Source organism: Arabidopsis lyrata (assembly GCF_000004255.2).
Source record: "Arabidopsis lyrata subsp. lyrata unplaced genomic scaffold ARALYscaffold_3, whole genome shotgun sequence".
NCBI classification, from domain to species: Eukaryota; Viridiplantae; Streptophyta; class Magnoliopsida; order Brassicales; family Brassicaceae; genus Arabidopsis; species Arabidopsis lyrata.
Genome location: NW_003302553.1, coordinates 13,174,739 through 13,191,051, shown reverse-complemented (window position 1 = coordinate 13,191,051; position 16,313 = coordinate 13,174,739). Strand labels below are relative to the sequence as shown.

Below are 16,313 nucleotides of genomic sequence, written 5' to 3'. Positions count from 1 at the left end.
CAAAATATTTTTTGGCGGGAAAAGTGATCCCACAATTTTCCCGCCAAAACACTTGTAAAACCTTTAAAATACCTTGTAAAATTTTCCCGTAAAAATTTTTTCCGCCTAAAAATTTTCCCGCCAAAAAAACTTTTTTGCTGGAAAAGTGATTCCGCAATTTTTTTGGCGGGAAAATTTTTGGCGGAAAAAATTTACAAGGTATTTTTAAAGGTTTTACAGAGTATTTACAAGTGTTTTGTAAGGTTTTACAATGTATTTTAAAAGGTTTACAAGGTACTTATAAGGTTTTATAAGGTATTTATAACTTGTAAGACCTTATAAAAAACTTGTAAAACTTTATAAAATAGCTTGTAAAATCTTATAATATCTTATAAATACCTTATAAATACGTTGTAAAACCTTTTAAAATACATTGTAAAACTTTATAAATATCCTGTAAAAAACCTTTAAAATACCTTGTAAATTTTTCCCGCCAAAAAAATTGAGGAATCACTTTTCCCGCAAAAAAAATTTTTTGGCGGGAAAATATTTTTGCGGGAAAAATCTTTACGGGAAAATTTTACAAGGTATTTTAAAAGTTATACAAGTTTTTACAAAATCAAATTTGTAATTTTGATGTGTGCACATTCTCATGTTTTTCTTATATATTTGTGATATCTTTTATTAAAAGAAAGGTAATTTAGTCATTTTGTACATAAAAAATGGTATTTTTAAAAATGGACAGCCAAATGGAGCATTTTTTAAAAGGGGTATTGAAAAAGGGACATTTTTGTGAGTATTACAAAAATAAATGAGGTGAACATGTATATAAAAGTAAATACAAAAGGGAATTTTTTTTTGTTTTTTGGTAGGATACAAAAGGGAAATATTGAACAAACAAGTTTTAATAAATATGATGTTTTGTATATATTTATAAATTTTTTCTTTTTCAAAAAGGACCCCAAGAGAACATGGAAAAAAGAAAAAGAAAAAAAAAGACCCTAAGAATAAATAAGTAGGTGATCGAACCCATGATTGGGAAAGTCAAAAGCTTTCAACCTTTAGCACTATGCTATGATTAAAATTGCAATGGTGGTCCTTAAACTCAAATTTATTGTGGGTCAATGTTATTGTTTGAAAGCAAGAGTCGGGTTTGAGTTTGACCAGGGAGTCATTAGTCAATAAACATGCACTACAAAAAGATCGATCTTGTTCATGGGTACTACATTTGCTTCTCTTGTTCTTATTTTGGGGTGTCTTAAGAAAGATTGAGGCGAAAGATTAACCTTCAAAGATTTCTCATAAGATTAACACCCATATATATATTAAACATAATTTATTACCAATAATTTGCCGTTAAATAAGAGAGAAATAAAGTTGTCCGTTATGGTAGTGGCTTAGGGTTTTCTCTCCGAATAAGAAGTCTTGGGCCCCGTATGGTGATAAATGGGACGGAGTCGAGTCAGAAGAACCCAAATTAACCACAAAATATTACTTATCGTTGGAGCTTGTTGTTGGTGTTACCACATTCTAAACAATCTACAATTGACTCGGACTAATGGATGGTCGCCAAATCAATTTTTTTTTGTTTGATCCTAACGGATGAATTTGCTCATGGATTTGCACGGTCACATATGATAGTGAATGGACCCTGATTGGTAAGGGACTTTCTATTTGGGAGAAAAGTAACGGGGTTACCTCATATATGAGAGTTTTCGGTGAGGGGAAGCTTCTAGTTGAATCATAATATATATGTGAAACACCCTGATTATAAAACCTTTCAAATATTAATTATAAAAAAAATAGCAAACACAACCGACATTAAAAGGCTTGGAAACATCATCGTTTGAAAACCGTAAACAAATTTTGTTAATCCAGTTAGCTGACATGTCGATGGTTCCATTTTTAACTCATCATATATTGGTCACCGTGACCCTCGAATATATAATTTGAAAACTTTCCACCACCTCAACAATCCATGCTCATGCTCAACATTTCTCCTTTATCTATGTCATCACAACCCTCGAACCTATGGTTCAAATTTAAGCGGTCATTATGCATGACTCTCGAACCCATAGTACGGCATAAACCGGTCATCATGCTACATGCTTGGCCATCGGGCTGCTTAGTCATGTTGTACTTAAGAGTTAAGAGTATAAACCTAAGTAGCAAATGGCTTTATGCACTGTTGATTGGCACCTCTTGGACCACATATTGTTTGGGTGTGTCATAGTTAAGGCCTAACAACACAGTGGTCTTACTCGCGTGGATCATTCGGAGTAACTTAAAATCAATCTTAATATATCCTAAATCTGACCTTAAGTGTCAAAATCATAGTGAGAATAGCACATAATCTAAATAACATTTGTCAGTGTTGTGAATTAAATCATTAACTTTAACTAAATTTTCAATTAAATCGTTAATTTTCGTTTATTTTGCCAAATGAGCACATCACCAAGTCAATTAACAGACTAATTTAACAGAGTTAAGTCAATGTTAACATTTTACGTTAAAATTCAAAACGACGTTAACTTTGCCAAATATATTTATTTTTTTCTTATCTGAATAAATGTCTTCCTTTCAAACAATTTTACAATGGAAAAAATGTTTTATTGCAAAAAAAAAAAGCTCTTTCAATGTACGAGCCTACTACTATTAATTAGCCTATCAAAATGATACTTTTCTTAATTATTGTTTTGCCGTTTTCTTAATTTTTTCTTGTCAAAAGCTAATACTTTTCATATTTTTTCCTATTACTATGGCTGAATTAACGGAGAAAATATAATGTCATGTTAAATAGTTTGCCATTTACGACGTTTTTACTTATTAGTCTACCATTGCTTAAATACTTTTTGTATTGTTAAAGTCATTACTTAATACGTTTCTTTTATTTTATTTTTTTCACAGATAATACATTTTATTTTTAGGATTCTATTACTATGGATCTGACTGTAATTTGTAGCGTAATTGTTTTAGCAGAAAATAAATTTACTCTAGCTAAATTAATAATTAAATATTTTAAAAATAATAGTAAACCAAATTCAAATCATCAATACAATAAAAACAACAAAAGTCTCTCCAGTGCTGACACCTCAGCATTTTAGAGTATTATGGGACTGACACGTCATTAAAATTGTCAACCAATCAAAATATTTCGATTAATACAACTCAGATTTCTCAACCAATAATAACTCTTTTCAATTTCACATCACTTAATAATGATTAAATTAAATTCAAGCACAAACCCAAGCCCAAACTCAATTGATTTAAATTTTTAAATAACCTAATAATTATTAAAATAGAAACAACTCAATGCCTAAATTTCTATTAAAAAATCAATTTAATGTAAGGTGATTATTAATTATTTCGTAGGTAGTCACGCCATTATATGTTTTTTTTTCAAACATGTAAGCTAACATAATTTTTTTTTCTAAATGCAAAACATGGTTTCTTTTTCAAAAAAAGAAAATTGATAACTTCAAGAATGGAGGCAGATACCAAAAGCAAATTACAAATATAAAAAACTCGTAAAAAATATTTAAATTTGAAAATAAATAAAAAACAATATTTCAAAAGTACATCTACTTTTCGTCTTAAAGTACATAAATTTCTATGTTTTATTTCACCGGTAGTTTTAGCTTTAAGTATCAATTGATGAAAAATATGAGTGGTCGATTGAAGAAAAAAAAGAGAATCATGAGGAATGGTGAAAGAAGGTTTGTGAAGGCTGAGATTCGGAAGAAATTAAGAATATGACATAGAAGAGACCTAATAGGCAAATGGGTTGGAGAAAGTTTGCTTACTTAAACTCAAAGTTAGATTTTTAATCATTATTCAATTTTTCAGCTCTACTAGAAAAGAAAAAAAATCTAAAAAATAGCTCACGGGTTTTGATTGAAGCTCTTGGAGCTTCTTAGAAATTCAAAAAAAATTAGCACGATAAATAATCGAACACATGCAGCCATGTTCCTTTAGAATTTATATAGTTTAATTTGAATAATAAAAAAAAACTTGGAGTTTGGAATTATAGAATGTACTTGAAGCGACTAAAGGTTCAGTTGTTGATTTAGTGTACATAATTTCAGAAATACAACAACAAATACAAATAATAAAACTCTCATTTCATTCAAAGAAAGGAAAAATTCAAGTCATTAATATTTTGTTTCAGAATTCAAAAGGAGTAGTTTTTTCATAATATTTATTGATAGTTAGATATTTTATTAATGCTAGAAAGAGACAATCCAAATACTAACTATCGGGTTTAGCAAAAGTTTTAAGCGTTAAAAGAAAACAAACATTTATATGTATATCATAAAAAATATGATCTTTTAAAGACTTTTTCTAACAAAATGATCAAAAATTGAACTATAAAACCCCTCGATATGATTTGGCTTGTGTTCGAGTCGATTTATATTCTGCTCGATTTGTTTTAGTTTTATTTGTGTACTCTTAAAAAAATTTAAAGGTAGAGATGTTTAAACAAAATCAATCTAATTTTTATATTTTATTAATTAAAATGAAAAAATATCTAACGCTCTAAATCAAGTGCAACGTTGTTAAAACATTACATATTAGTATTTACAACATTATTATTTAATTAAATAAATTAATATATTGGGTTATCGGTTCGGGTTGAGAATAAATATAATGGAATGGTTTGAATGTAAGTTATAGTTTGGTTTGCTAGGTTTGGTTTCGTTCGGTTAAAATGTCCACCTATAATAATATTGATCTGATCTAATTTGAAAATCGAATTGTTTTAAAGTAAAAAATTTGTTTATAATGTTCAGCTTCTAACGAAAAAAATACACACAAAGAACTTAGTTTATTAATTATTTTGATTTAATGGTCAAAAAATTATTTATTTAAAAAAAAGGTATATTAAAATACTTTTAGTGGATTCAAATATTGCTTGAGTATCATAAATGATTTTAACAAAAATAATTTAAGGTTCTTGAAGTATAATAGTCGCTGAAAAATATCTTTATATATCACAATATAAAAGATCTAACACTTGTAAGAATTTAAACATATAATAAAACCTAAAATAAATAAAAAACGAATACAAAAATTGATTATAAGATAAATTGATTCCGTAAAGTAATATAGAAAATTTAATTACTAATGTATTTATATATAAACTTATAAAATAAAAGCAACTAATGTACGAGTAAAGGTAAAATACAAAATCCGTGAAACTTTTTAAATTTCTACCATACATTCTTATATTAAAAAATATTTTATTTACAAAAATAACTTGAGACCTAAATTATTTGTTAAATTCACTTGATGCATGTTGTTTTATAAAAACAACTTGTTATCGAATAATTTCTTCATTTTTTTTTTCTAAAACCCCGCAGCGTAGCACGGGTTTCGATCTAGTTATATATAAAGTTTGTTATCAAACCAAACTTAAACCATTATAAATAGCTTGTAAACCCGTAAAAAAGGAAAACAAAATCAGAAAAACTAATGTTAAAGCAATATATGTCATTTGGTCTATACATGTATATTAAATAGATTTATATTTATATAGCAATTCAACTCTAATATGGCATTTTTTATATTTAATTAGTAATTTGTTTTGCAATGTTCAAAAAAAATTTATGCCTAGAAATCTAGAAGGTGCCAAACGAAACGATTTTCATCAATTCGCTGAGAAAAATCGGAAACCCAGTCAAAGCGGTTCAAATCGGACAAAATCTCTCAAATCGATTAATTTATGGATCACATTTAATTTAAAATGTTATAATAATTTAAGAAAAGTACATGGGATTTTCGATTTAATTCATCATCTTGAGCTTCAAGCTTTTAGCGTTTTTTATTTTGGTTTAAACTCTATGATATTTGTTTTTTTCTATCTTAAAATCAAATTTAATAATTACATTGCTAATTTTTATTTTCAAAATGAATTGTAATATATATTTAGCAATACATAATATTTAAACATATTACAAATAATTCAATAATTTCTTAATGCCTAGGTTCCAATTAGTCGTTTTATGTGCTTAGATTCCTAATTAACAAACGTTTAGTTACCGGCAATCGATTTTTTGACATTACTTTTGCCAGTACAATTAAGTTTTTTACTCATCTAATTTTCCTTATCACATGATGCTTTTACCCTTTATTTTAACGAATCTATCGTTGTGCTATGTCCCTATTTTTGTATACTACTCACCATATGTATCAATTGAATACAATTTTTGTTATAATTCATTTAGAATATAGTTTTTCCTCTTTAAGTATAGAGAAGACAATGATAAGATTAGGACCAAAACAACAGGTCATAAATTATCAGTTTTTTCTGCCAAATATAGCATCAATGGAAACTCCATTATTGTGACGCATTGTGACCACTTGAGCTTCTTATCATTTTTATTACAAAACCACCTTATTACCCTAAGCTTCCCTTTTTAAGCAACAATTGTTGCGAAATAATGAAAAGAACAATATAAACAATGGTATCATAATATAATGTGTTTCAAAAGATATTATATCAAGATATCGTTCTAAAATCAAGATTTCAAGTTCTAAAAATGGCTTCAATATTTTATTACTTTCTACATAAAAAAAACACACACGGCACAACCAAAATTGTTTTAGAAAACAATAATAATAAAAAAAAGGAAATAAAAACCGACTGTTTTATGCAATCCCTTTATAAAGAAGCAATGCACCAGCCAAAACCAAAACAGAAAGTCCAACAAAAAAGGATTCAAAGAAAAAGAGTAGAAGAAGAAGAAGAAGAGAAGAAGAATGAAGCTTACACATACCTTCTCGTTTCTTTTCTTTCTTCTTCTTCTTGCCCACACGAGCTCGAAACCCACTCTTGCTTCTAAAGATGTACGTACATTCATTAATCATTTCACTACCCATTTACACTATAACAATCTTTTTTCATTTCACATTCATTATTAACCATTTATTTTTGTGTGGTTTCAGTCGTCTTCATATGTGGTGTACTTTGGAGCTCACTCTCATGTCGGAGAGATAACTGAAGATGCCATGGATCGCGTCAAAGAAACCCACTACGACTTTCTTGGTATCTTCATTGGAAGGTTCTCTAAACAAACAACCCTTTAAAAACTTAATATGTTAACCATTTTCATTAACTTAAGTCTTGGTAATGTTAAACCAGCCGTGAGATTGCCACAGACGCCATTTTCTACTCATACACAAAGCACATCAACGGATTCGCTGCTCATCTCGACCATGACCTCGCATATGCAATCTCCAGTAAGAATACAAACATTACATGTTGTCTTCTCTCTGTTTGTGTTTAATTTCAAGAGTTGACTCTGTTTCTTCTTTCTTGATTATCCCTCAAGAACATCCGGAAGTTGTGTCTGTATTCCCAAACAAAGCCTTGAAGCTTCACACGACTCGATCATGGGACTTCTTGGGTTTGGAACATAACTCTTACGTTCCTTCCTCTTCCATTTGGAGAAAGGCTAGATTCGGAGAAGATACCATTATCGCAAATCTCGATACGGGTTCGTTTTAATCCTTCTTTGTTTTAATATTTCTTTAGTTCTAGTCAACCTTTGCAACTTTGAGTTTGAGAGCCTTGAGATTGGTTTTTGGGAACATACGTACCCACTTTTAAAACCATATATTTTTTCAAACTTGCATTACAAGAAATATATATATATATATATATATATATATCATCGTTATGTGAATTTGTTTTTCTTATAATTTTTTTTTTTTTTTTTTTCTAGTAGTTAAGATCTCTAGATGTCAGCAAGAATCAAATCAGCCATATATATGCAAGCATGTGCGCATATGCATATTCATTAATATGCATATTCCCTTCTCTCAACTAAACTCATGGCATTTCTTATCTTTAATATGCTATATGTTGACTGCATCGTATAGTTGACTTGAATCATAAACACTAAATCCTTATAAGTATACCAAATTCTGTAGTAAATAGTTTTCTCTCACAAGAAGTTAGGGAAACGAATTAAATAAAGACTTATCGAGATGTGAATAGAAATCTTCCATATAAATTTAGAGATTTTTGTTTCTGGAATAGAAAAGTTGGTGAATAATTCATCGTACAATTAAGGTGCTTTTGGCACCATGCAATTGTCTTTTAACATAAAGTTAATGCATTTACTGCAGGTAACTTCACAAGTGGGTATGAGTATTCAATAGTGTATTCTAAATATAGTATTCATGAGTTATGACTTATAGACTAACTTAAGTTTTCAAAAAATAAAAAAGTATTGATACCAAGTGGGTAGTCTAGTGGTCTTAGTATCCTTTAATGGAGATTGTGCTCTAGTTTGAACCGTGTTTGAAAGAAATGTATTAATCACAGGCTGGTCCTGGCTGAAAAAGACTACAAGTCTAAAAGTTCCAAAATTCCCTCAAAAATCAAAGGAAGAAAACAAATTCTTACAATGCTCTTTATACTGAAAACTGTAACAGATCTTAATCATTCTTGTAGATGAGGAACCAACTTCTTAATATGGTGATCTAATTAGAGATTTTGTAATGAATGTTTTCGTAAATTCTTCGGTTCCAGCTAGATGATGTCAAGTGAATAGTAAAAAGAATTCAAACACTCTCTATTGGGATAACAATTAGAGTTTTTAGTTCGATTTTTTTTTTTCTTTCTCACAGAATCTTGGGACTTAGGATGATAAAGTTGGGATATGCATGAGATCTTTAACCTTTCATACCCTTCTTTGAATAATTTAATATTGATTCAGAAAAGCAATAGAAGTTGCCATAACTAAAAATGGTTGGTTCATTAGGTTGTATGATTATGAGACACCACTATGCATTTTTATTACTAGCTTGTAATGACTTAATCCCACTTACTATCTTTGTATTAATAAGAATAAGTTGTTGAGTATAATTTCATAAACTAATATTTTTTATTTTAAATATGATTGTGTACGTGTATAAAAGGTGTGTGGCCAGAATCAAAGAGCTTTAGAGATGAAGGCTTGGGACCAATTCCTTCAAGATGGAAGGGAATATGTCAAAACCAAAAAGATGCCACTTTCCATTGCAATAGGTTCTTTTTCTATCTTTTACAATTTTTATTCTTTCAAATTTGGTGTTCAATCATTTTCACGTTAAGTAATTATCATAAGATACAAACAAATCCTGGAATTATCTGTTCTCATTTCTTAGGAGTTGACACACTCACACACCTAGCGGTGGAATTATGTGTATTTGTTTCATATCAATCAAATTCACAATTTCTCATCAACAAAAAGAAGACACGTGTTGGTTGTAATAAGTAATATTTGGAGTCTTTTATCAAAAAAAAAAAGAGAGTCGTATTTGGAATTTGAGTTCCGTATTTCAACATCCGTGGGTTTGTTTTTGGTAAAAAGAAAAATAGAACTCATTGTTTGGAACTTTCGATAATCTCTTGAGTGATTGGACTAGATGATTATATTCTTTAAAAATAAATTTTATATTCAAAAAAGTTTAATTAAAAAAAAAAACTAAACTATATACTATTTCTAAATGCCATTTATAATATTAAATATCATGTTCAATTTTTTTAAAAGAAAATCTATTTAAATAATGTTATTTATAGAAATATTACTCAATTCAATGCATCATTTACATTAACACTTACGATATAGTTATTTACACAATTGACCATATATTTCATATCCCACTTTACCTACTTTTGTAGAATCTTTTTTATCTTCACATTTTTATTCTAAACGTTCTCTTATACCTTTTCAACCTTTTTCTCTGTTTTTCTTGGCAAAAGATAGAACTGGAATCCCAAAAAGAAACAAAAAGATATTCATATATGATTCTTTTTAATTATAGGGTAAAAACTAAATTGATACAATGATACCCTGTAAAATACTTTGTAAATTAAAAACAGTTATTACCATTTACCAGTTGCTATAGTGAAAAAAACAGTGAAAACGTGTAAAAACGTTTTTAAGTAAAACTTGTAAATCTTTAACACTAACATGTTAAGCTAATAACAAATGTGAATGAAGGAAACTGATCGGAGCAAGGTACTTTCACAAGGGCTACGCAGCCGCCGTAGGACCTCTAAACTCAAGCTTCGAGTCTCCCCGTGATCTCGACGGTCATGGCTCTCACACTCTCTCCACCGCCGCCGGAGATTTCGTCCCTGGAGTCAGCATCTTTGGCCAAGGCAACGGCACGGCCAAAGGTGGCTCTCCTCGGGCCAGAGTAGCCGCATACAAAGTCTGTTGGCCGCCAGTCAAAGGCAATGAGTGCTACGACGCTGACGTCATGGCCGCTTTCGACGCTGCCATACACGACGGAGCTGACGTCATCTCTGTCTCTCTAGGCGGCGAGCCTACCTCGTTTTTTAACGATAGTGTCGCTATTGGTTCGTTTCACGCTGCTAAGAAGCGGATCGTGGTTGTTTGCTCTGCCGGAAACTCTGGACCGGCGGATAGTACGGTTTCCAACGTCGCACCGTGGCAGATCACCGTTGGAGCTAGCACCATGGACCGTGAGTTTGCTAGCAATCTTGTTCTTGGTAATGGAAAACATTACAAGGTTAGATATTAAATCCAAGAAAATGGATTATATCTCTTTATCTCAAATCTTGAAAATGAATTCTTGAAATTGAGCTTGAATCTTTTTCATTGATAGGGACAAAGCTTGTCATCCACAGCATTGCCACATGCTGAGTTCTATCCAATTATGGCATCTGTAAATGCAAAAGCTAAGAACGCCTCAGCTTTGGATGCGTGAGTTTGGCTAATCTCCTTACTTAATTATGCCAAACGTTTTATGTTAATTGTTAATTTTGAATTAATCTCTCTCTTTGTTGTAGACAATTGTGCAAACTTGGATCGCTTGACCCTATAAAGGCAAAGGGGAAGATATTAGTGTGTCTCAGAGGACAGAACCCGAGGGTGGAAAAGGGTCGGGTGGTGGCTTTAGCTGGTGGCGTAGGGATGGTTCTTGAGAATACTAATGTCACCGGGAATGATCTAACCGCTGATCCGCATGTCCTCCCAGCCACACAGCTCACTTCTAAGGATGGTTTTGCTGTGTCAAGATATATCAGCCAAACCAAGTAGGATTCTTGATTCACTTTACCTAAAACTTAACTTGTTTCAAGTGCTAAAAGAAATTTTTTTCATCGTTGATGTAGGAAGCCGATTGCGCACATTACTCCTTCTAGGACAGATTTAGGATTAAAACCAGCGCCTGTAATGGCTTCATTTTCTTCTAAGGGTCCAAGCACAGTGGCTCCTCAGATTCTGAAGCCTGACATAACTGCTCCTGGTGTGAGTGTGATCGCTGCCTACACTGCCGCAGTATCTCCAACAGACCAACAGTTTGATCCTCGACGACTTCTGTTCAATGCTATTTCAGGAACCTCCATGTCTTGTCCTCATATCTCTGGCATTGCCGGCCTTCTCAAAACCCGTTATCCTTCTTGGAGCCCCGCAGCTATCCGCTCTGCCATCATGACTACCGGTAAGAACGTTGCTGTCAAAATGGAAGTCTCATTCTTTATCACTTAAAACACATTAACATCTACTATTTGCGGCATATAACACCATTGGCTTATAAACAAATCTTGTTTCTTCCATGGCCATGTTCTGTTTTCTTGGTTTTAGGTTGGAAATTAAATGATTTTTTCTTAGTCTTGTAATATTTTCATACTTTGTGTTTGGTGTTGTTTGTGTTTTTCCCTTTCAGCAACAACAATGGATGACATTCCTGGACCTATCCAAAATGCAACCAGCATGAAGGCAACGCCTTTCAGTTTCGGGGCAGGACACGTCCAACCAAATTTAGCTGTAAATCCCGGTCTCATATACGATTTAGGCATCAAGGATTACCTCAACTTCTTATGCTCACTTAGATACAACGCATCACAGATCTCTGTCTTCTCGGGAAATAACTTTACTTGTTCAAGCCACAAAACCAGTCTTGTTAACCTCAACTATCCTTCCATCACAGTTCCAAACTTGTCATCAAACAAAGTCACCGTCTCAAGGACCGTTAAAAACGTTGGACGACCTTCGACTTATACTGTCCGGGTGGCTAACCCACAAGGTGTTTATGTCACGGTGAAGCCCACGAGCTTGAATTTTACCAAAGTTGGAGAGCAAAAGACGTTTAAAGTGATCCTTGTGAAAAGTAAGGGAAATGTGGCTAAGGGCTATGTGTTTGGAGAATTGGTTTGGTCAGACAAGAAGCATCGTGTGAGAAGTCCCATTGTGGTGAAGCTCTAAATTTGATTTTTAGTGCCAATGATGATATTTGTTTTACGAAATTTAGTTGCCTATGTTTCAATTTAAGGCTTACAAAGAATGGTGTAATGTTGTGCTGATCATATAAAATAATAACTAGACTATCACCCGTGGTACAACCAAGTTTATGTTTCTTTATAAGTGAGACCCTATGAGTCACCACTAATATAACGTTACGGCTTGGTATAGAGGGCAACAGAGACATTACAGTTGTGAGGAAGTGTTGGCACCAGCTCTTTAAACCTAAGGTAATGGTCTTCCAACAGTAGACCATCTTGTCTAATATAATGCCTTTGTATTTTTAAGCGTAAGGTCCATGAATGAAACAACGTGCTCTGGCTCTACATCCAAACCAAGCCCGGCTCAATAAATTTGAGGTTAGTGAGCTGGAAAAAATATGCCATTTTTCTCATGTTTTTAAGGAAAATAAAATAAAAAAATTTGACCATAATTTTAATAGATTTCAATCAAAGAAAGACAAAAAATGAATGGACCCAGTGTTGTAGCACCTCCAACACATGTCTAGAGCCGGGGCTGATCCAAACATGAATTGTACCAAACTTCACCATATTTTGATCTCCAACATTGATCCAGATTAAAGGCTTGCAAATCCACGTAGTCGCCAAGATACACACGCTGCACAACAGATTAAAAACAAATTAAAAAAACATGGTTCTTGGATGATAGAAAAAATGGTCAAGGATAATAAAAACATGGTTCGTAGTAGTAGTTATACCTGTTTATGGTAGCAATCCTTTGTGTGTAGCTTCTTTAAATTAGGTGAGTTTTTTAACACTCTTTCTATACCAGGAATAACATACCGAAAGATCACTCTCTCAAGAGTCAAAGACTTAAACTTGAACATCGGAAAAGGAACACCACGAAGCTCGGCCATAGATAATATCTAACAGAAAGATATTGAATATAACATAGAATTAAACGTTCATACACTTGAAAAAAAAAATCAACGCATAATCATCTACCTTAAGCAAATTTCCCCCAACAAAAGTAAGCTTCTCCACGTTCTGCAACTTTTCTAACATATTTAGCACCATGACTTGAAGACTATCATTCTTTGTTTTTGAAACTGATGCAATGCTAATGTTCAGTCTAGCTTCGACTAAAGACGAGACATCAACTAAAACACATGGTAAATGATGAGAGCTTTTCAATATGAGACAATGGATATATGGTGCCACAATCTGTAGTGTCCGGGGGAACTGAGGGTCGCTGTTTATTTCCAATGTTCTCAGACGCATTGATTTGTTGAGATCAAGAATCTTGAGTGCATTGCAGAAACACAACTTTAACCTCTCAAGACTCGGACAACCAGATAGAATCTTAGCCATGGATTCATCAGAAAGACTAGAACTATCCAAGTACAACTTCCGCAGAGATGTCCAAGACACTGAGCCTCTAGGAACCATCATATCACGAGGGCTTAATTTAAGGCGGATTTGCTTAACAGAGGAATTGATGTAGAAGAAATCAGGAAACTTATACCCAACATGATTCCATAAATCCAGGGAAATATTCTCCACGTTACGGGACATGACTAACTTGATCCACCTGTTGATGTGGTGGGGAATATTGTTCATCACGATGGTATGGAGGTGAAAATTCACCATCTTGGGAGCTGTGTAACGTGTTAGGATTTCGTTTAGAGAAGGAGACTCCGGACTACACTTATCAAAAGAAAGAGACGGTGTTTCGCACCATACACGCCTCCATCGTTTTGACAAGAGGGAAGTTCTGATGGCGAACTTGGTCGGCATAAAGGAGAGTATATCGTGTAGGATCACATCAGGTAAAGAGCTTATTAAGTCTAGTGTTTCTCGGCTTATCCGGCGGCGGAGATGGTTTTGACGACCGTAGCTTTGGGTAGGGACTCTTAAACCGTCGGTGCTGCTGTCGTTGGCCATCTTTAACTTGCGTGATTTTCTTAGGGTTTATTATCAACGTATGGTAATGTTTTTCTTAGGGTTTATATTCAACAGAAATCAAAATCTTATCAAACCAACTTCTAAACCTAAACCAACTTGCGTGATCAGTTTCCATTTTAATCCTAAACCTATCAACGTAGTTGTGGGCCTGTTGTATTTTCCAGGGCTAAGCCCATTTATGAGAAGTTTTTTTTTATCGTATGGATTTATTATTTATTGCAAATTATGAGAACTGTTACATAGACGATTCTACAATGAACAATTTCTTCCGACCCTTATTAGATTCACGACAGACAACACCTCCTTCACCTCATTCTTCATGCTCTTGATGGACACTTCACACTTCCCTCTCTACGTAGAATCCTGGCGAATGACTATAATTGTACATCGCTGGAGATCTCCTGTACACTTGCCTCCAATAATCTGCAAATTTATTAATAAATCGCAGTATCTGGGATATGAACCCCAGACCTCTGGGTGTAGAAGCATTAATTAACCCTTGGTCAACCAATGGGCCAAGGGAGCTTCCACGAGGTTTTAATATAAAAAGAAGTTTGAAAAAAAAAAAAAAAATCAAAACAAGAAAACAAAATTTTACGATCCGTAAATATTTTCCCCCTCTTGAGTCTTTTGGTTACAAAACAAAACTGTAGTCTCTACTCTCTATTTTGTACCCGACGGTTCGATACATCATACATAAACGCCTTTTGTTGGCTCCGAAACTGTAAGAGCATCAACAATGGTTGAGTCCTTAAAAGGATCCTTAAACATATTTTAATTATACTTTATAACAATTTTAAAGTTAAGAGTTTTTGATGAATCCTTAAAATTTTCTTTGTCCAATGGTGAGTCCTTAAGTAGGTTTCTTAAAAAAAACCCTAATCAAATCATAAGTAACAAATGAACCAGAGAGATTCGTACCGTGAGGAAGCGATTGGAGCCACTGGAATCGCCTTTCTCTCCGATTTGATTTGCAGAACCCACTGATTAGGTCAACGAACTACTGTTGGTGACCACGCCGACGGTGGAGATGAACATCACGGCTTATTGTTTACAACGTTGCTTCATCTTTTACTTCTGATTTGATGATGTATATCGCCGGAATTGAAGCTCAAAGATATTCGCCGTCGGAGAAAACAAAGAGAAGAGAGAGAGGGTCGAGAAAACTGAATCGTGAAAGATTTTTTTTTTTTGTTTTTTTTTTCACTTTTCTTCCCAATGAAATGACGACACGTAGCGCCTCTTACATCAACAAAAAAACCTTAAATAAGAAACGGACCTTGGGTTTTATTTCTGTTTTGATTTATATTTGGGCCTTTTATTACAAGAAACTATGGGTAGAGCCCTTTAAGGTACTACCATTGTTGTTGCTCTAAGTCCATTTTTTTATGTTGCTCCGTTATAGCCTGTAGACTTGGCTTTGCGTTTGACCAAGTTATGCTGAATACTAATATTTACAAATTTTCATCTAGTCAGAAGTCAGTATCCTGTGTTATTAGTTCAGCTGTTTGATAAAACGTTAATATACTAAATTATACCCTTTAAACTTATTCAGGTAACATCTTGCATCTTTCATCTGTAAAATTCTTCCTTAGTGTTTCGAAATGACTCTATGTCACTTTACTTGTAAAATATCTAGTCAGTCAAATATGGGGGCAAAAAATCATGGACTTGTCTTACCTGATGCCAACATAGATGCAACTTTAAATGCGCTACTTGCTGCGGGGTTTGGTGCCGCTGGACAGAGATGCATGGCACTGAGTACAGTGGTTTTTGTTGGGGATTCAAAATCATGGTACTGCTAACTTTATTTATTCAAATTACTCCAAGTATTTGGGGTGTCACCTTCTCGAATAACTTATATTTCTTGTGATAAACACATTTTCCTTTAATCTTTTTCTCTCCTATGGTTTCCAAGGTCCACATCTTTAGGGGGCCTAAATCATATATAGGATTATTAATTTTGATTGACTACTGTTGTCATCCTGTTAATATTAAAATTAACTGAAGAATCTGAGTGAGGCCTGTTGATTTTCATTTGACGGTATTGAAAGATTAGCTTTAACTTTTCTAATACTAACCAGGGAGGATAAACTCGTTGAGCGAGCGAAAGCCCTTAAAGTCACATGTGGGTCAAAACCAGATGCAG

At 33.0% G+C, this 16,313-nt stretch overlaps 2 protein-coding genes across 2 annotated transcripts; one reads left to right on the top strand and one right to left on the bottom strand.

Moving 5' to 3' along the window:
- The first annotated feature begins 6,590 nt into the window (after positions 1–6,590).
- LOC9319696 (subtilisin-like protease SBT5.3) lies at positions 6,591–12,344 on the top strand. The gene is made up of 10 exons (XM_002885697.2): positions 6,591–6,825; positions 6,925–7,040; positions 7,121–7,218; positions 7,311–7,475; positions 8,905–9,013; positions 9,972–10,506; positions 10,603–10,700; positions 10,787–11,032; positions 11,111–11,439; positions 11,665–12,344. Exons 1-10 carry the CDS (start codon positions 6,739–6,741, stop codon positions 12,201–12,203), a joined length of 2,322 nt encoding a protein of 773 aa, XP_002885743.1. The 5' UTR covers positions 6,591–6,738; the 3' UTR covers positions 12,204–12,344.
- Positions 12,345–12,394: 50 nt separating this feature from the next.
- LOC9321809 (putative F-box/LRR-repeat protein At3g18150) lies at positions 12,395–14,323 on the bottom strand. The gene is given in 5 exon segments (XM_021032082.1): positions 12,395–12,505; positions 12,507–12,574; positions 12,767–12,857; positions 12,958–13,125; positions 13,205–14,323. Coding segments are annotated over 5 exon segments (1,377 nt in total). The 5' UTR covers positions 14,144–14,323.
- Positions 14,324–16,313: the final 1,990 nt, after the last annotated feature.

Bases quoted from the DNA above. Each gene is read 5' to 3' on its own strand.
- LOC9319696 (XM_002885697.2), top strand. From the start codon at position 6,739: ATGAAGCTTACACATACCTTCTCGTTTCTTTTCTTTCTTCTTCTTCTT. The intron at 6,826-6,924 runs GTACGTACATTC...GTGTGGTTTCAG, and splicing joins CCACTCTTGCTTCTAAAGAT to TCGTCTTCATATGTGGTGTA. The intron at 7,476-8,904 runs GTTCGTTTTAAT...CGTGTATAAAAG, and splicing joins TATCGCAAATCTCGATACGG to GTGTGTGGCCAGAATCAAAG.